Source organism: Carcharhinus amblyrhynchos, chromosome 4 (assembly GCF_965287045.1).
Source record: "Carcharhinus amblyrhynchos chromosome 4, sCarAmb.v2.hapA, whole genome shotgun sequence".
Lineage (NCBI taxonomy): Eukaryota > Metazoa > Chordata > Chondrichthyes > Carcharhiniformes > Carcharhinidae > Carcharhinus > Carcharhinus amblyrhynchos.
The window spans coordinates 2,617,269-2,638,241 of record NC_137327.1 but is presented as its reverse complement, the minus strand read 5'-3'; the positions used below and the strand labels follow the sequence as shown (position 1 = coordinate 2,638,241).

General features: G+C 45.4%; 1 protein-coding gene across 2 annotated transcripts in view; it reads left to right on the top strand.

Annotated features, from left to right (window-relative positions):
* The first annotated feature begins 1,801 nt into the window (after window positions 1-1,801).
* The window catches only part of LOC145341758 (transcription initiation factor TFIID subunit 4-like), a 309,168-nt gene continuing 289,996 nt past the window's right edge, over window positions 1,802-20,973 (top strand). Inside the window, exon 1 of one of the 2 annotated variants that reach the window (XM_080186669.1) lies at window positions 1,802-3,236. In XM_080186669.1, the coding sequence (XP_080042795.1) occupies window positions 1,802-3,236 (1,435 nt within the window). The remainder of the gene's footprint in view (window positions 3,237-20,973) is intronic. The other variant, XM_080186670.1, reaches the window with a different exon arrangement.

Below are 20,973 nucleotides of genomic sequence, written 5' to 3'. Positions count from 1 at the left end.
CCTGTTACTCACTGTCCTCTTGCCGGTTATTCACTGCCCTATTAAACTCTACCCCTGTTAGTCTCTGTCCCTGTTACTCCCTTCCCCTTGGATTCACTCCTCCTTTTACACTCTGCTCCATTACTCCTTTTCCTGTTACTCTGCCTCTACACTGTTACTCTCTGTCCATATTACTTCCTGCTACTCCTCACTCCTGTTACTCTCTATCTTTATTACTCCCTACTCCTGTTATCCCATTGCTCTGGCCAATTCCTCTCTGCCTGTATTACTCCTTACCCCTGATACTCTCTGCCCCTAATTTTCCCTACCCCTGTTATTCTCTGCACTATTACTCTGTACGCCATCACTCTCTGTCCTTATTACTCCCTGTCCTGTTAGTTGCTACTCTGTTACTCTGTCACTTTGTGTCCTGTTACTCTCTGTCCCTATTAAATCTGTCCCTGTTTCATCCTACCTTTGTTATTCTCTGCCCTAATTGCTCTTTGTCCTATTGCAGCTGACTCCATTATTCTCTGCCTTATTATAATCCACCGTGTTACTCTCTGCTGCTAATACTCCCAATCCTTATTATTCTGTTCCTTTTTCTCCAGATTATTCTCTGCCTCTATTATTCCCTACCCCAATACTCTCTGCCTCCTTATTCCCTATCTCTGTTATTCTCTGTCCCTATTATTCCTTACCCTGTTGCTCTCGCTCCCTTCGCCATTACTCTCTTCCTCCATTACTCCATACCCCTGTTACTCTCTTCCTCTATTACTCCCTCTCCATCACGCAAACCAGCCTTCCATCCATTGACTCTGTCTACGCTTCCTGCTGCCTCAGCAAAGCAGCCAGCACAATTAAGAACCCCACGTATCCTGGACATTCTCACTTCCACTTTCTTCCATCAGGAAAATGATATATAAGTCTAAGGTCACATATCAACTGACTCAAGAACAGCTTCTTCCCTACTGCTGTCAGACTTTTGAATTATGTTCTTTTGAATGGACCTACCTCACATTAAGTTGATCTTTCTCTACACCCAAGCTATGACCGTAACACTACATTCTGCACTCTCTCCTTCCTGGTATGCTTTGTCTGTATAGGGTGCAAGAAACAATACTTTTCATTGTATGCAATAAAGACAGAGTTATTGTTGTCACATGTAGTACCCCTGTTACTACATGTGACAATAATAAATCAAATCAAAATCAAATCCCTACCTGTTTCTATCTTCCTCTATTACTCCGTAGCCATTACTTTCTTCCTCTATTACTCCCTACAGATTACTCTCTTCCTCCATTACTCCCTACCCGTTACTCTTCCTCTATTACTCCCTACCTGTTACTCTCTTTATTACTCTGTAGCATTACTTTCTTCCTCTATTACTCAATACCTGTTACTCACATCCTCTACTACTCCCTATCCATTACTCTCTTCCTCCATTATTCCCTACCTGTTACTCTCTTCCTCTATTACTCCCCACCTATTACTCTCTTCCTCTATTACTCCCTACCCATTACTCTCTTCATCTATTACTCCCTACCCCGTTAATCTTTTTCTATATTACTCCCTACCCGTTGCTCTCTGTCTCTATTACTCGCTACCTGTTACTCACTCCCGCTATTACTCCTGTTACTTTGCTACACTGTCTCCTTGGCAATACTGCTAACGCGCTTTCCCGCCCTCCTGTGCGCGTTCGGGATGGCACATTGGAGCAGCGCATGCGCGGCCGTGGTGTTGGTGGGGGAGGGGCGGCGCGGTAGCAGCGCATGCGCGGCCGGGGAAGGGGCTGACATGCGCGGCGGGGCACCGAGGGAAGATGGCGGCGGGTGCGGACCCGCTGGAGGAGCTGCTCCTGTCAGAGGTGGACGAGAAGGCGGTCAGCGACCTGGTGGGCTCACTGGAGTCGCAGCTGGCTGGCCGGGCAGCTGGGGCAGTCCCACAGGGAGAGGGGAGACCTGGGCCGGTGGGCGGCAGCGTCCCCGCCGCTGGAGAGCGGCGAGCCGGCAGGATGGCGCCATCGCCGCCCGGGGAGAAAGCGGCGGCTCCGGCCCCCGGCTTCGGGCAGGAGGCAGCCGCTGGGCCCGGCCTCAATCAGCCGGCAGCCCCCGCCAGCCAGCTACCACCATCTCCCGCCGCCAGTTTGCCTTCCTCGGAGCCCTCAGTGGTCGGAGCCCGGGTTTCAGCTGCTGCCACCCCGGGGACCGGCCGCCTCTCTCAGTCCTGCCGGCCGCCGCCTCCTTCTTCCCCCTCGCCCGGCCTCAGTCCTGCCCCAGCTCTAAGCACCACTCACCCGGGGGCTAGTGCGTCTCCCCTGGGCCTGGTGACAGCAAGCGAGCCCCCGGTGTTGAACCATCTCTCCGCACCTCGCAAGTCTCCTCGACCCCCGCCTCAAGTTGTCAATGGAGTGGTCACAAACTGCAACTCCCCTGGTATAACTGCTGCTTTGCACCTCTCCACTGGAACCCCCTCCTGTAACCATCTCCCCACCTCTGGGAGTGCCAGCAGTTGTGCCTCCAGTGCCCTGACTGTGCCCACTGCCACCAGCATCAACTCATCTTGTAACTCATCTCAGAATGGCTCCCTTAACCCTCAGTTGGTCTCTGTGTCTCAAGCCAGCATCCTGATGGATAGTACCAACACTCCTACCATCACCCTGCAAAGACCTCCGATGCACACTGTAATTGCCAGCAATGTTGTGGGCACCACACTGTCACAGAATGGGCATTCCAATGTGAATACAGCTGGACTGCTGCAAGGTGGGGAAAGAACAGGCAGCTGTCAAAGTGCAACAGTGACACAATTGGCTAATCAGATTGCTGCTGTTAGTAGTCCAATTTCCAACCTCACATCCACCAATACAAACTCCACATCACAGACAAAGATTGTTCTGCACACTCAGTCTCAGCCTGTTACACTCAGTCTGTTGAACAACCAAGCTGCTACTGTCACTATGACCAACGCCTCAAGCAATCAGCTACAGAGTACAGTTACCAACTCTCTGCCTGTAGCCAGCATCCCGGTCAGCATTAATGCTGTGGCAAAGTCTACAGTCAACATGATCGCACAGCCACATGTCGGAATCACAAAAGTCGTCACATCTGCCCCCGGTATCATCCATGCATCAGCCACTCAATCACAGCCTCCTCGTCCTGGGATAGGTCCATCCCACCGTATTGTCACCCCACAGCTTATCATCCGCCCACAACAACAACCAACAATGCAGCTTGCTTCTGGGTTCGCCATCCCACCAGGTGAGTGCTGTTGAAAGCACAGGACCAATGAATATTAATTGAGTACTCAGGATGTCACAGAATACTTGTGCAAATCAAGTTATTTTGATAATTGCTGTATTTTCTGTATTTAGCTACTAACCACACGAATAGTTGTATTACTGGTTAAGTAAATATAAAAAGTGTATATGCTGTTTCTGGGCAAGTGACTCATTCACATCAATTTTATAGTGTGTTTAACTTTGTAAGACATGGACTGTGTACTTGAACCATTTTATGCACTTTTTGTTAAACTTTTAAGAGGTTTTTGATGTTTAGTGCGTGGTTACCGAACTGTTGTTGACATTTCATAAATATACACAGAAGGGATAAACCTTGGAGTTGACTACCAGATTGCATGCATGTGACGAAGTGACGTTATGACTTGTTTGCAATTTCTTTGGAGAACATGTATGATCTGTCCACATGATGTGGAGATGCCAGTGTCAGACTGGGATAAACACAGTAAGAAGTCTCACAACAGGTTAAAGTCCAACAGGTTTATTTGGTAGTAAACACCACGAGCTTTTGGGGTTTGCCCCTTTGTCAGGTGAGTGGGAGTTCTGATCACAAAAAGAGCATATAAAGGCACACACAGTTTACAGAATACTGGTTAGAATGCGAGTCTTTACAGCTAATCAAGTTTTAGAATGCAGGCAATGTGAGTGGAGATAGCATTGAGCATAGGTTAAAGAGATGTGTATTGTCTCCAGACAGAACAGTAAGTGAGATATTGCAAACCTAGGGGAGTCATGGGGGTTACATATAGTGTGACATGAACCCAAGATTCTGGTTGAGGCCATCCTTGTGTGCGGAACTTGGCTATCAGTTTCTGCACAGCGAATCTGCGCTGTCATGTGTTATGAAGGCCGCCTTGGAGAACGCTTACCCGAAGATCAGAGGCCAAATACCCGTAACTGCAGAAGTGTTCGCCAACAGGAAGGAAACAGTCTTGCCTGGTGATTGTCAAGCGTTGTTCATTCATCCATTATCGTAGCGTCTGCATGGTCTCCCCAATGTACCATGCCTCGAGACATCTTTTCCTGCAGTGCATCAGGTAGACAACGTTGGCTGCGATGAAAGAGTATGTACTGTGTATCTGGTGGATGGTGTTCTCACGTGAGATGATGATATCCGTGTCGATGATCGGCATGTCTTGCAGAGGTTGCTGTGGCAGGGTTGTGTGGTGTTGTGGTCACTATTCTCCTGAAGGCTGGGTAGTTTGCTGTGGACAATAGTCTGTTTTGACGTTGTGCGGTTGTTTGAAGGCAAGAATTGGGAGTGTGGGGATGGCCTCTGTGAGATGTTCGTCTTCAATGACATGTTGAAGGCTCCAGAGAAGATATTCTCTGCTCTGGGGAAGTACCGGATGATGAAGGGTACCGTGTCCACCATGTCCCATGTTTGTCTTCTGAGGAGGTCGGTGCGGCTTTTCGCTGTGGTGCGTCGGAACTGTCGATTGATGAGTCGAGTGCGATATCCTGCTCTTATGAAGGCATCTTTCAGTATCTGGAGTTGTCTGTTGCGATCCTCCTCATCTGAGCAGATCCTGCGTATACGGAGGGCTTGTCCGTAGGGGATGGCTTCTTTAACATGTTTAGGGCGGAAGCTGGAGAAGTGGCGCATCGTGAGGTTATCTGTGCGCTTACAGTACAGTGAGGTGCTGTGGTGACCGTCCTTAATAGAGATGCGTGTGTCTAAGAATGCAACCACTTCTGGGGAATAGTCCATGGTGAGTCCGATGGTGGGATGGAACTTGTTGATGCCACCATAGAGTTGTTTCAGTGATTGTTCACCATGAGTCCAAAGGGAGAAAATGTCATTGCACCTAGTTTATAGCATTAGTTGAAAGTCCTGTGCAGTGAAGAAGTTTTGTTCGAATCTCTGCATGAAGATGTTGGCATATTGAGGTGTGAAGTTGGTCTCCAGTGGTTCCACGTGTCTGGATGAGGAACTGGTTGTGAAGGTGAAGACATTACATAGAAACATAGAACGTTACAGCATAGTACAGGACCTTCGACCCTCAATGTTGTGCCGAGCTACGTCCAATCCAAGATCAAGCTATCCCACTCCCTATCATTCTGGAGTGCTTCATGTGCCTATCCAATAACTGCTTGAAAGTGTCCCACTCCAGTATCACAGCAGGCAGTCTATTCCACGCTCCAACCACTGAGTGAAGAATCTGCCTCGGACATCCCTCCTATATCTCCCACCATGAACGTTATAGTTATGCCCCCTAGTAACAGCTACATCCACCCGAGGAAATAGTCTCTGCACATCCTCTCTATCTATCCCTCTCATCATCTTATAAACCTCTATTAAGTCGCCTCTAATCCTCCTCCGCTCCAAAGAGAAAAGCCCCAGCTCCCTCAACCTTTCCTCATAAGACCTTCCCTCCAAACCAGGCAGCATCCTGGTAAATCTCCTCTGCACTCTCCCCAATGCTTCCACATCCTCCTTATAATGAGGTGACCAGAATGAACACAATATTCCAAATATGGTCTCACCAACATCCGGTATCGTTGCAGCATAACCCCACAGCTCTTAAACTCAAACTTCCTGTTAATAAACGCTAACACACTGTACGCCTTCTTCACGGTTCTATCCACTTGAGGCAACCTTCAGAGATCTGTGGATATGAACCCCAAGATCTCTCTGTTCCTCCTCATTCCTTAGAACCCTGCCGTTGACCCTGTAATCTGCATTCAAGTTTGTCCGACCAAAATGAATCACCTCACGCTTATCAGGGTTAAACTCCATCTGCCACTTTTCGGCCCAGCTCTGCATCCTATCTCCTGATGGTTTGGGCATACATGTCAAGTCGAGGGCAGTGGCTTTCCAGAGGAGTCCAATTGGACTCTTTCCTCTTCGGTTGTTGCACTGCGGATCTCGCCGTTGGCTGTTCTGGTTCATTGGCTGTTTCATCGTGTTCGCCTCTTGGGGTTTGTGGAAGAACTCCCGCAGCCTCATTCACCTGATGAATTCCTCTGTGTCTGCTGCGAGACTGATGGGGTCCGTTTTGGTGGTGGGGCAGAAATCGAGCCCTCGGCTGAGAACTTTGACTTCATCTGGTTGAAGTGTGTAGTCCGACAAATTGACAATGGACTTCCCTGCGGTGGTACAATTTTCTACTGTGGTGCCGGGGGAGGCTTAGTTGTTGCTGGTGGTAATGCCAAGTTTCTCAAGTTTCCTGCTCTTTGTGTGCATGTAGACGGTGTAGTTCCTTTGTCTCATCTGCCTTCTAATCAGTATCCTGTAAACTGTGTGCCTTTATATGCTCTGTTTGTGATCAGAACTCCCACTCACCTGACGAAGGGGCAAACTCTGAAAGCTAGTGGCATTTCCCCCAAATAAACCTGTTGGACTTTAACTTGGTGTTGTGAGACTTCTTACTTGATCTGTCCACATGCAGGGTTTCTGGAAAATGTTCATAGAACACTACAGCACAAACAGTCCCTTCGACCCACAAGTTGCGCCGATCGTATCCATACCTACCAGGTCATAGAGCTATCTGTAACTCCCAATCCCATTAAATCCCATGTACTCATCCAGAAGTCTTTTAAAAGACCCCAGCGAGTTTGCCTCCACCACCACTGACGGCAGCCGATTCCACTCACCACCCTCTGAGTGAAAAACTTACCCCTAACATCTCTGTACTTGCTCCCCAGCACCTTAAACCTGTGTCCTCTCGTAGCGACCATTTCAGCCCTGGGAATTAGGGTGGATTCTCGGAGGCTATGTATTCCTCTCAACATTTTATAAACCTCTATCAGGTTGCCTCTCAACCTTCGTCTCTCCAGGGAGAAGAGACCTAGCTCTCTCAACCTATCTTCATAAGGCATGCCTCCCAATCCAGGCAACATCCTTGTAAATCTCCTGTGCACTATCTCAATAGCTTTCACATCCTTCCTGTAGTGAGGCGACCAGAACTGCGCACAGTACTCCAAGTTCAAGTCATAAGATCTGAGTGCACTATTATAATGTTTAGTACCCCATTTGAATCTGGCTGTTTGGACATGAGAAAAATACAAGTGAGACCCACAACACCACTCAACTTTGCACCCAACCCCAAAAGAGAGAACCATGGAGGTGTGACTTTTTTTCCACAGGATCTTATGTTCTTATTAGGGCTTGGAGCTTGGCTTCCTCCAGGAGGAGCTGTTCTCTGTTAGGCTGTCTCTCTGCTGGTAAAGCCATTACTCAGTAATGAACATCTCCAGGTAGTTGGCTGTTGGAGCATAGGACCCAGATTACAGTGCTAACCACGGTCAGGGATGCGCTGGATTTTGCCAGCAGCAGTGACGGATCCTGGCCCCCTGTTTGATCTGTGGCCAAAGTGATTTGAGCATTGAAGATGATACTTGGTCCTGACTCCTGATGGAGTAATCCTGTTTGACCGTAGCCCGATTTCAGTTAATTTTCTGCGGTCCAAAATCCCTCCTTCAGGCCTCCACACACCACAATTTTGATATTCCGTCTGTGTCTTTCCATTTTTTGAGAAGAGCTCCTCACTAGACTGTTAAGACAGTCTCCTTCTTTTCCTTCCTGTCTTGTCCAACTACTGATGTTCTGTCTTCTTCCACTGATCCAACTTCAGTGCATGGATCCACCCTCCCATGTGTCCTATCGTAAGGATCTATTTGCCCCAGGTGCTTCATATCTATCCAATGGGATCTTTATGCAGGAGTCCTTCCCAGCACCAATGTGGACCTGAGATGGGGAGATTTGTACAGAGCAGTTGTTTTCTGTAGATTGAGCATTTTTCTGGTCTCCAAAGCCATATTTCTGTGGTCAAGACGAGTTTGTAGTTTGTGTGTAAAAAGTGCGAAGGGTTACTCTCTAGCCCTCTGAAAGGGTTGCTTCTCTACTTTTGTCTGTACCTTTTGCTCCTTGCTGTTCCTGTACTAGTTCTTGGCATGAGTCACACAAATTGGATGACCATCTCATGTCCTAGACATTGCTCATGGGGGGTGTTCATCTGGCTACTTTTCTTCTGCAACATTGCCCTTACCCAGATCCTCTTGGGAGGGAGTATGTTGTGTCTGCCGATATCTTTGAAACTTCTTGTGACCAGTGGAAGCTGCAGGACGTTGTAGCTGCTGGCCACTATCATTAGTGTGATATTTCCTGCTGCTTATTCAGCATTGCTTTATGTTATATTGGTGTCATACAAGGACATTTGCCATTTTGGTGGCACATGGCTAACTCGGTGTCACCATGTAGCTCAAACAAGAATTTGGATGTACTGTTTCTGTTAGGAACAGGGTGAGCAATTGAAGAAAACTTATCTCGGCGATCCTACTTGTCCTGGACTTGTGCCGCCCGCAGATCAACTCTGGTCTCCCTGATTACCTGGATCCACAGCAGTTCACCTATCACGGTAACAGGCCCAAAGCAGATGCTATTTCCTGAGCCACACCCTCAACCTTGGGCAATAAGGACACTCGGGTCAGCCTCCTAGTTATTGACTACAGCTCAGCTTTCAACACATCTCAACAAAACTCACCTCCAAACTCCACAACCTAGGGCTCAGCTCCTCCCTCTGTGACTAGATCCTAGACTTGATAGCCCACAGACCTCAATCTCTCTAAGGATAGGTGACAACACCTCCATGATTATCCTCAAAGTCAATGCCCTGCAAGACCACGTTCTCAACCCCTTGTTATCCTCCTTATACACGTATGACTGTGGCCAAATTCTCCTCCAATTCCATTTTCAAGCTTGTTGATGACACCACTGTAGTGGGTCAGATCTCAAACCATGACAAGATGGAGTGCAGGAAAGAGAGAATCTGATAAATGGTGTGATGACAATCTCGCCCTTAATATCAGTGACAGTAAGAAGCCTCCCAACACCAGGTTAAAGTTCAACAGGTTTCTTTGGAATCATGAGTTTTCAAAGTGCTGCTTCTTCGAGTGGAGAGTTGGATTCGCAAACACAGTCTATATCGACAGAGAGACAATTACAAGATAATGGTTGGAATGCGAGTCTTTACAGGTGCAGACAGTGTGAGTGAAAAGAGGAATAATTACAGGTTAAAGAAGTGTGAATTGTCTCAAGCCAGTGGACATATCAAATTTCTTTAGCCCTCTGAGAAAGCAGAGACATTCGGCTTTCTTAACTATAGAATTGGCGTGTTAGTGAGATTTTGCAAGCCCAAGCCAAGTGATAGGGGTTACGTGTAGTGTGACGTGAACCTAAGATCCTGGTTGAAGTTGTCCTTGTGTGCGGAACTTGGCTATTAGCTTCAGCTCGGTGATTTTGCTTTGTTGTGTGTCTTGAAGGCCACCTTGGAGAATGCTTACCTGAAGATCGGAGGCTGAATGATCTTGACTGCTGAAGTGTTCCCTAAAGGAAGGGAACACTCCAACACTGTTGCGCTGTTCATCTGTTGTCATAGCATCTGCATGGTCTTGCCGATGTTCCACACCTCGGGATATCCTTTCCTGCAGCTAATGAGGTTGACAACGTTGGCCAAGTCACATGAGTATGTACCGTGAACCTCGTGGATGGTGTTCTCATGTGATGGTGGTCGATGATCCAGCACATCATGCAGAGGTTATTCTGGCAAGGTTGTGTGGTGTCATGATCGCTGTTCTCCAGAAGACTGGGTAGTTTGCTGCAAACAGTGGTCTGTTTGAGGTTGTGTGGTTGTTTGAAGGCAAGTATTGGGGGTGTGGGGATGGCCTTATTGAGATGTTCATCTTCATTGTTGACACATTGAAGGCGCTGAAGACGATGTCGTTTTAATGTCAGTAAAATGAAGGAGACAGTAATTGACTTCAGGAAACGTAGTGGAGGATATGCCCCCGTCCAAATCAAAGATGATGAAGTAGAGATGGTCAAGAACTTCATGTTTCTATGTGTTCAGATCACCAAAAACTTATCCTGGTCCCTCCATGCCAATGCTATAGTTAAGAAAGATGTAGAGATGCCAGCGTTGGACTGGGGTAAACATGGTAAGAAGTCTCACAACACCAGGTTTAAGCCCAACCAGTTTATTTGATAGTAATCCCATTACTATCAAATAAACTGGTTGGACTTAAACCTGTGTTGTGAGACTTCTTACATAGTTAAGAAAGCCCAGCAATGCTTCTACTTTCTTGGAAGGCTAAATAAATTTGATGTGTCCACTGTGACTGTCACCGATTTTTACAGGTGAGCCATCGGAAGCATCCTTTCTGGATGTATCACCGCTTGATATGGCTCCTACTCTGATTAAAACTGCAAGAAACTACAAAGAGTGTGAACGTAGCCCAGTCCATCACACAAAAGAGCCTCCCATCCATTAACACTGTCTACACTTCCTGCCGACTCAGAAAAGCAGCCAACATCACCACGGACCCCACGTATTCTGGACATAGTCCCTTTCACCTTCTTCCATCGAGAAAAGAATACAAGAAGTCTGAGGACATGTACCAACCGACTCCAGAACAACTTCTTCCCTGTTGACTTTTGAATGGTCCTATCTCATGTTAAGTTGATCTTTCTCTGCACCCTAGCTACGATTGCAACACTATTCCACACCCTAGCCTTTCCTTCTCCCGGATGTACTCTATAAATGTTTCTTTGTCTGTATCACAAAACGCGTGACAAATCAAATCACTACAGGAGATTCTCCCATCTGCTTGTCTCTTTGCATGCCAAGGGTACTCATTGACATCATAGTCATTGTTGTAATGTAGGAAATACAACAGGCGGTTTGTGCAGAGCAAGATCTGAAAAACAGCCATAACAGAATGACGAGGTCAGTTGAAGGATAACTAACGGCCAGATGTGGAAAATTCCTCTGGTCAGCTTCAAGATACTGCCATGAAATACTTGACATCCGCTAAGTGGGCTGACAGAGTCTCAGTTTAACATCTCAACTGAAAGATGACATCTCTTATCAGTACTGTATAGGGAGTGTCAGCTGAGATTTTCCGCTCAAGTTTCTGGATTGGGATTGATCTAAGTATCTCTGACTCTTTGACCCACTGAGCCATACTACCGGCTGTCACACCCTGCGCACTGTCGAAAGTGGACAATCCACAGTTGGTCATATGTTAGCTAATATTGATGCTGACAGTTAATCCTTGATCAAGTCAAGGTAAATGCACCATCAGCAACACAGGTCAGGAAAGTTAGTTTCCATTGCTGGCATGAGCTGAGGCAGTGTGGGAAAGCATTTTATGCAGCTTGCTGTTTACTTTGAGATTGTCCTGTTTGCTGAATATGTTTACTGTTTTGGCATAAATGGAGCTGAAATGGGAATATATAGTTTCGATGTTGCTGGGACGAGTTCCATTGGAACAGAGAAGTTAGAGACTTCAGTAGCGTTCTGATAGTGTGAGTAGGGAAAGACTATTTCCTTGTTGATGCATCAGTGAATGTTAAGTTACAAATTGTCACACAAAGGAGAGTGATGTGGAGAAATCTACCTACGTAAGATGTCGGAGCATGAAATATGTTGCCATCTGGAGTAGTTAAGCAGACTTCATTGTATTTTGTTGTGAAAATTCTTATAATGCAGTTGAGGAATGATGCAGGGCAGTCAGGGCTGGGGGGGTTGTGGGTGGAGGGATTGATTTAAGGTTGCTCTAGCAAAGAGGTGGCACAGACATGCACCCCAAAGTGTTGTCTTCCATGGTTCCTATTAAACAATCTCAATGTTCCTGGCCTGGGAAAGAGTAAGTTTCTCGTCCCTATCCATGAGAGGACAGAACTGTTCTTGGTTTGAATCCCCTTGTGAGCGGATAGTCTGTCGATCTGTGCCTTGCACAGCAGAAGGTCTACCATTTTGTTGAGGTATTAGAGGGCTCCTGCTTACTGTACATGGAGATGGCATATATCTCACTTTAATAGCTTGGCAATGGTGCTAGCATAGTTCCTGTTGTTGGCAAAAACTGAACCAGCATGATAATATCCTGTAATCAATTTCACAGTTCTGGTGACAGTTACAAACTGCATGAAGTGCACTCCTGGCCCTCGTTATACATGCACAAAACATAGTGGAAATGTAGCGTCTGAGTAACAGAAACACCTTCATGTATATGCGCTGTCAGGATTGTAATAGATGTGTTTTGCTTTATGCCAAGTTCAGTTTGTAGTTCAGTTGAGTGAAACTTCAGTTTAGAAAACCATTCAGTACAAAGACTAATGGCAGCAAGTTAAAATCTGAAATATAATCTCTGTTGCTTTTAAAACTTGTAAGAGCAATTTCTGAACCACTTGAATCCTGTGAACCATTTGCATTGTATGTATTTATTGCAAAAATGGTTTCTCGGGTTCATGTTTTGGAAATGAAACAAATTGCAGATGTAAACAGAATAAACACGGTGTCAGCTTGATTCAGTGGCAATCACCTTACCCTGAATCAAAAGGTTTAGGATTGTGGCCCCACTTCAAGATTGAGAATGTAATCTAGGCTGAAATGCCAAGCAGTGTGGATGTACACCGGTGGGGAGTCATGTTTGCTGACGAAACAATTCATTGGCTGTGAAGCATAGTGGGATTGTGAGTATGCAATTTTTTTTTAAACTTTAGTTTCACTAAAGCTGATCTAACACCAAATTGTATTAAAATACAGCATGGTATTTCTAAAGTTGAGGGTCACAGGCCTGCATGAGTTGAGTATTCAAGCCATCGGTTCATGTTGACTAGAAGTATATTCTCGTTAGCTGCTTTTCATGGATAAACAGTGGCTGCATATTTCACTGAATTTCATAGAATCCCTGCAGTGCAAAAGGAGGCCATTCGGCCCATCAAGTCTACATCGACCACGATCCCATCCAGGCCCTATTCCCATAACTCCATGCATTTACCATAACTAGTCTCCCTGACATTAAGGGTTAATTTAGCATGGCCAATCCACCTAACCCACACATCTTTGGACTGTGGGAGGAAACCGGAGCACCCAGAGGAAACCCATGCAGACACAAGCAGAATGTGCAAATTCCACACAGATAGTGACCCGAGGCTAGAATTCGAGCTGTGAAGCTGCAATGCTAATCCCTGTGCCACCGTGCCGCTCCCATTTCTTATCCACCTTTTTCTGTGAGATGGCTTGGAATTGATACTGATCAGTGTGATTATTTGTTATCTTCCATCACTACTGGAGCCGATTCTGTTTCTGTTTTGCTGATAGCTGCATCCCTTTTCACATTTGCTAATACGTACAGTTACTCCTCTTCCCTTTTCCCCTTCTGCCTTTTCGAAACATGTTACATGCTGCAATATTTAATTCCCAGTCCTGATTTTTTGTCTCTGTTTCAATCCCTGCAGCCTTTGGTTTTTCCCCAGACAATTCCCCTTTTTGTTTTGCAGCACTGTGCGTTGATGAATGGATGTTTTAATTGCTTTAAATAGGATTTCCTCTCACTGTAGATGTTTTTTTTAAAGAATCCTATTTTTTAAAAAAACAATTTATACACTATGTCTACAGATAGCAATGATCTTCCATAATCATCCTCAACATCAGTACTCCACAAGGCTGTGTCCTCAGCCCCTTACTGTACTTATACACCTCTGACTGTATGGTCAAATTCCCGTACAAATTGATTTTCAAGTTTGCTGACGACACCACCGCAGTGGGTCGGATCTCAAGTAATGACGAGAAGGAATACAGGAATGAGAGAGAATCTGGTGAACTGGTGCAACGACAATAATCTCTCCCTCAGTGTCAGCAAAACGAAGTAGATTGTCATCAACTTCAGAAAGTGCATTGGAGGACGTGCCCTTGTCTGCATCAATGGATATGAAGTAGAAATGGTTGTGAGTCCAAATCACCAACAACCTGTCCTGGTCTCCCCGTGTCGACACTATAGTTAAGAAAGCCTAACAGTGTCTCTACTTTCCCAGGAGACTAAGGAAATTTGGCATGTCAGCTACAACTCTGTCCAATTTCTACAGATGCACTATAGAAAGCATTCTTTTTGGTTGTATCACAGCTTGGTATGGCTCCTGCTCTGTCCAAGATCGCAATAAACTACAAAGGAACATGGATGCAGCCCAGTCCATCGCTCAAACAAGCCTCCCATCCATTGACACTGTCTACATTTCCTGCTGCCTTGGCAAAGCAGCCAGCATAATCAAGGACCCCATGCACCCTGGACATTCTCTCTTCCATACAGAAAAAGATACAAAAGTCTGAGGATACATCAGCTGACTCAAGAACAACTTCCTTCCTGCTGCCATCAGACTTTTGAATGGACCTAGCTTGCATTAAGTTGATCTTTCTCTACACCCTAGCTATGACTGTAACACCGCATTCTGCACTTCCCCTTCCCTGTATACATTATGCTTTGTATCGTGCGCAAGAAACAATACTTTACATATGTGACAATAAATCAAATCAAAACTATTCTGTTTTGGTGGTGTTGGTTCAAGGATGAATTTTGGGTGTAACAACATCTTTTACGGGCAGTCTTAGTCTCAGTTTTAAGGGTATTCCTGAAATAATTGCAGTTATGATAATGTAGCACTTTCTCTTTATTGTATTGAAAACAACAGTCTAGATTTCCTGCGCATGCATCCGGATTAGAGCTTGACCTGGTAAACTTTTGACTTGGACAAGATTTCCTAATGTACTGATAGTATATTTAACCCTTTTGTGTGTGAAGAAGGTTGGGTTGCCTCAAAGGCCTGTCTCCTTAGCTGTCCTCTTCCCTCTCCTGTTAATATTCTGAACTGGTTTCCTCTGCTGAAATTCTCTGGCCCATCTTTCACAAATTCCTGTTTTACGCATCATCTAAAATAGCAAGTTACTCTGTGTAAACAAAGCTGCGTTACCTTGTGCGGAACGTGAAGGTGCAGCCTTTGCTTGAAGCTGGTCAAATCTCAAAACTAATCTGGATTTACCTTATTCCAATGAGGGTGTGGTCAGCCTGTGGAACAGACTCCTGAGGGAGCTGGTGCAATTAAATGGTGATTTACTCAAATGTAAATGAGCATTCTTGTAACAATTATTTCACTATTTTGAGAACACGTACCAAGGGCGTCACGGTAGCGCAGTGGTTAGCACTGCTGCTTCACAGCTCCAGGGACCTGGGTTCGATTCCCAGCTTGGAGTTTGCACGTTCTCCTTGTGTCTCTGTGGGTTCCCTCCGGGTGCTCTGGTTTCCCCCCTCAGTCTAAAGATGTGCAGGGTAGGTTGATTGGCCATGCTTAAGTTGCCCCTTGGTGTCCTGAGATGCGTAGGTTAGAGGGATTAGGGGGTAAAATATGTAGGCTTATGTGGGTAGGGCCTGGGTGGGATTGTGGTCTTGATGGGCTGAATGGCCTCTTCTTGGACTGTAGGGTTTCTACGATTTCTATAAGTCTGACATGCTTGGGGGAAATAGGTGACTTTAGATTTGAGGTTCTCAAAGCTCTCCTCCCACTGGGGGTTTTCCTCACTTCCTGTCTACATTTGTTTTGGCCAAAATTAGAGATTTTTTACCCATAATAGTTAATTATGTAACTGTTGGGAAGTGCAACTCTCTTCTCATTTTTCCACTCAACATTGGTGTCAAATCTTCCAGGATTGGGGACAGCATGGATTAGATGAAGCGTCAGGAGCCTCAGAACAGAGCTGCTGCTGAACCAGTGTGACATGACCCATTTATATACCTGTTATTCTTCAGTGTCAGTTATGACTCAGTGGATGACATTCTCAGCTCTGAGTTAAGAATTTATGGGTTCAAGTCACACTGCAGAGATTTGAGTCCATAATCTTTCCTCATTGGTGCACTATTGAGAGAGTGCTTCCTGGAGAGATACTGTTTGATGGATAAGATGTTATAGTGTGATATTGTTCATCACAAGTGAATGGGAAAGACCCTACTATTTGGGAAGCAGCAAGGGAGATCTCCCTCGCCAGGATTTGCTCCTCAACCAATGTTATTAAAAGGAAGGTTGTCCTCTATTTGTCATTGCTGACAATGACCCTGCTGAGTGCAAAGTAGCTGTGAAATGACAGCAGTCATTTCAAAAAGTATTCTGTCATTTGTCAAGTGCTTTGGGAAACCCATGAAAGATGCACTTTCAGTCCATGTCTTGTATGTTCTTCGCTCCCCCCATTTCCTTTTCTTTACTTTCTCAAGTGATTTGTCATTAAAGCAACTGGGCTCAGACATGCCTTGTGAATATGATTGTGGTATTCTAAATTTCTGAAGGTCTCATTATCTGCATTGTACTTGTTTTCCAATTTCTGCAGCAGTGTTAAGAACATTGGGCTTTGTTATTGATTGCATTTTTAAGTTTTTCCTTTCCCTTCATATAATGATCACATTGGTTGCCTGTTCTCCAACTCAGAGTATGTAAGTTGAAATCCCTGCGTCCCTTCCAAACTAACAGTGCTGTGTGGTTAAAAGCTTGGACATATTGGACAATAAATTGTTTTGAGCTGGTGCTTTGCTGCTGCCTTCTTTCTGCATGCGAGATTGTCAACATTGAGTTTCTACTGTACTGCAAGAATAAAAGAGGGTCTCAGTTCTCGGTAATGACATTCTCGCTTCAGCTGCAACACCTGTTGAGAGTGCCACAGCAGAGAGGGAAGTGTGCACCATTTCCAGTTTGTTGCTTTGCAGTTGGCAGCTGTTGTCAAGATCACAGCCAACTTTCAATCTATAAGTCTTTACAGTTGGCAGGGTTCCTGGTGCAAGCATTGAGGGGATAAAGTTGTCTTTTTTTGGCTGTCTGCTACACTCTGTCATATTATTTCATCCTCCTAAATTCCTAATATTGATGACATTTGGGGCCAGGCCAGTTTTTATCATGGATGTAGCTCTCTTTTCTCAGAGTTTGCTTTCAGGGTTGTGGTTGTGATTGAGATCGCAATAATCATAAAATACTCTTTAAACTTCTGAAACAAAAGTTCAAAGTTGTTTTCCCCTTCTCACCTGGTTATGTGTGCAGATGACAGTTTGCACGAAGAACAACCTCAGTGCCAAGCTTGGAGGCTACTTTTCGTATTGGAGTTTGAACAATGAATGATGGTGACAAAAACTTAGCTGAGATCTGTCCTTGCCCAACAGTTACTCATGTGCCACTTTCCACCTGATGTAGAAAATCATTGAATAACTGTCTTCTGATGGAGCTCTGACTGTCTTCCCACCCCCACCAGGCTTCTGCTGTCCACATTTCCACTCTACGCTTCATACCAAGGAACTGGTTCTTAATGTATTCTGTTTCAGACAATTCCATTCTATCTTCATTGGCTTCTTCTATATTGTCCCCTGAAACTGACCAATAAAAATTGTGTTGGCATCATCAAGATTTCAACAGTTGTTATCTTAGATGTGTGAAGTTATTGTCGTCCAATTGAGCTGTGATAAACGGGTAGCAATACAACGGAAAATGTGCTTATCATAAATTTGCATGGAGTCTGGCAAGTGTCTTTGATATGCTGGGGTGTATATGGTTAGTCTAACATTGGGGTACAGCACTCTGTGTCATAGATTTGTCACTATAGTTCTGGGGACGGTACTGGTGAATCCTTCTCTGCCACTGTTTTAATGTATTAAGGGTTATATAAGCCTGACACTATTACAGTGAGGTCCAGAAATGGTAGATACAGCTCTCACTGGCTGACATGTATAATAATGGTGGATATAACTGTAAATGTATAAGATTGGGGTGCAAGTCTGTCATTGTAGAAGATTAGCCTACTATGTTAGTGGGTACAGGTCTGAGTGTTTTTTCTCACGTGCAGTAATCACCAATCCAAGCAGTAGCTTCCACAGCGGCTAAATGGTGCTCTTTGAGCCCTTTGCTGAATTTTGTCAGAGGGCAGTCTTCAATGATGTGAGTCATCAATTGGGGTGCACCATATCTGCAGCCCGAGTTCCCTGCAAGGCCCCATTTGTTGAGCAGTGCTCCCTTCGTGCAAACTGTTTGGTGTGGCAGTTTGAAGCTGGATGGATGGGCAGGCTGTGGGATCAATGCTGAGGAAATAGAACATAGAACATTACAGCGCAGAACAGGCCCTTCGGCCCACGATGTTGCGCCGACCAGTTAAAAAGCAATGACCCTCTAACCTAAACCAAACCCTTTCCATCCATAAACCTATCCATGGATCTCTTAAATGCCCCCAAACTAGGCGCATTTACAACTGCAGCAGGCAGGGCATTCCAATCCCTCACCATCCTCTGGGTAAAGAACCCACCCCTGACATCCGTCCTATAACTACCACCCCTTAATTTAAAGCCATGCCCCCTCGTGCTAGCTTTCTCCATCCGAGGAAAAAGGCTATCACTGTCCACCCTATCTAAACCTCTAATCATCTTATATGATTCAATAAGGTCCCCTCTTAGCCGCCTTCTTTCTAACGAAAACAACCTCAAATCCCTCAGTCTCTCCTCATAGGACCTCCCCTCCATACCAGGCAACATCCTGGTAAACCTCCTCTGCACCCTCTCCAAAGCCTCCACATCCTTCCTATAATGTGGGGACCAGAACTGCGCACAATACTCCAAGTGCGGCCGCACCAGAGTCTTGTACATGACGCTGCGGCTCCTAAATTCAATCCCCTTACCAATAAACGCCAAGACACCGTATGCCTTCCTAACAACCCTATCTACTTGATTCCCAGCTTTCAGGGATCTATGTACACATACACCTAGACCCCTCTGTTCATCCACAGTATTCAGAGTCCTACCGTTAGCCCTATACTCCACACATCTGTTATTCCTGCCAAAGTGAATTACCTCACACTTTTCCACATTAAACTCCATCCGCCACCTCTCGGCCCAGCTCTGCAACTTGTCCAAGTCCCCCTGTAAACTAAGACACCCTTCCTCACTATCTGGTTTTGTGTTGGTTCCATTCCTGCTGCCACAGGGTTTCTGCTGTTATTCCTTGGCATGGTTGTTTGAACCATACAGACTGTTGTGATGTGAAGCAAGCAACTTGTGTAGTGATTAGGCTTGGGCTAATACCAACCTTCTCCAGGTGCTTGCTTGTTGCAACCTCCCTCCTTCGGTGAGGGGCAGGATGTTGTTGTTCAGGACTGGGTGCCAGGGAGTTGAGTTGCTGAGCAGTTACCAAGGATGATGACCATTACTGTGTTGAGCTGTGTTAAATGCCTGATAATGGTCAGATTACATGAGAACAAAGAAAATTACAGGACAGGAACAGGCCCTTCAAGCCTGCACAGATCATGCTGCCCGGCTCAACTAAAACCCCCCACCCTTCCAAGGTCCATATCCCTCCATTCCCATCCTATGACGCCGCTTAAAATCACTATTGTATCTGCTTCCACTCCCTCCACTGGCAGAGAGTTCCAGGTACCCATTACCCTCTGTATTAAAAAAAAAACTTGCCTCGTACATCTCCTTTAAACCTTGCCCCACACACTTCAAGCTATGCCCCTAGTAATTGATTTTCCGTTCTGGGGAAAAAGCTTCTGACTATCCATTCTGTTCATACCTCTCATAATCTTATAGACTTCTGTCAGGTTGCCCCTTAATCTCTGTCGTTTCAGTGAGAACAAACCAAGTTTCTCCAACCTCTCCTCATAGCTAATGCCCTCCATACCAGGCAACATCCTGGTAAATCTTTTCTGAAACCTCTCCAAAGCCTCCACGTCCTTCTGGTAATGTGGCGACCAGAATTGAACACTATATTCCAAGTGTGGCCTAACTAAGGTTCTGTAAAGCTGCAACGTGACTTGCCAATTTTTAAACTCAATGTCCCTGCCGACAAAGGCAAGCATGCCGTATGCGTTCTTGACTACCTTCTCCACTTGCATTGCCACTTTCAGTGATCTGTGTACTTGTACACCCAGATCCCTTTGCCTATCAATACTCTTAAGACTTCTGCCGTTTACTATATATTAGATCTTCCAAAATGCATTACCTCTCATTTATCTGGATTAAACTCCATCTGCTATCTCTCCGCCCAAGTTTCCAACCGATCTATATCCTCTGGTCCTCATCGCTATCCGCAAATCCACTAACCTTTGTCGTCCGCAAACTTACTAATGAAACCAGTTACATTTTTCTCCAAATCATTTATATATATTACAAATAGCAAAGATCCCAGCACTGATTCCTGAGGACTGCCATGTGTCACAGTCCTCCATTCAGAAACGCACCCTTCCACTGCTACCCTCTGTCTTCTATGATCGAGCCAGTTCTGTATCTACCTTGCCAGCTCACCTTTGATTCCATGCAACTTCACTTTATGCATCAATCTGCCATGAGGGACCTTGTCAAAGGCCTTTCTGAAGTCCATGTAGATAACATCCACTGCCCTACCATGATCACCCATCTTTGTCACTTCCTCGAAAAACCTGAAATTGGAGTTCAGCTCAGGTTTTAACACTGCACCAAAGGATATTGGCTTAACTCATTTTTTCTCTTGCTTTGACCAGGATTACTCAACCTTTTTATCCCCAAACCCTACGGTAAAGTTTTCATCTGTTTCTGTGAATTTGCAAATATCTCCAGTTCTTGATACTGAACTCTGTTCTTATGATCAGGATTTATTCATCAGTCTAAAGAGAAGACCTTCTTGCATAAACTTCAACAGGACAAAGGACAGGCTCATAATTCTAAGCACAAAGGGATGAAGTTGCCTGGACTTTATGGGCCAGCCAGCAAAAACAGTAGAGTGGTTTGGAGCTTGAAATTTTCCAAGAGCAGCAGTTTGTCCAGTCTAGCCATAGCATCGTTGTACCAATATGCTGAAATGTTTTAAGAGCGCTGGAAGAAAGCTGTGGATGAGCAAATAAACTCACTGGCATGAATGACTCCTGTGA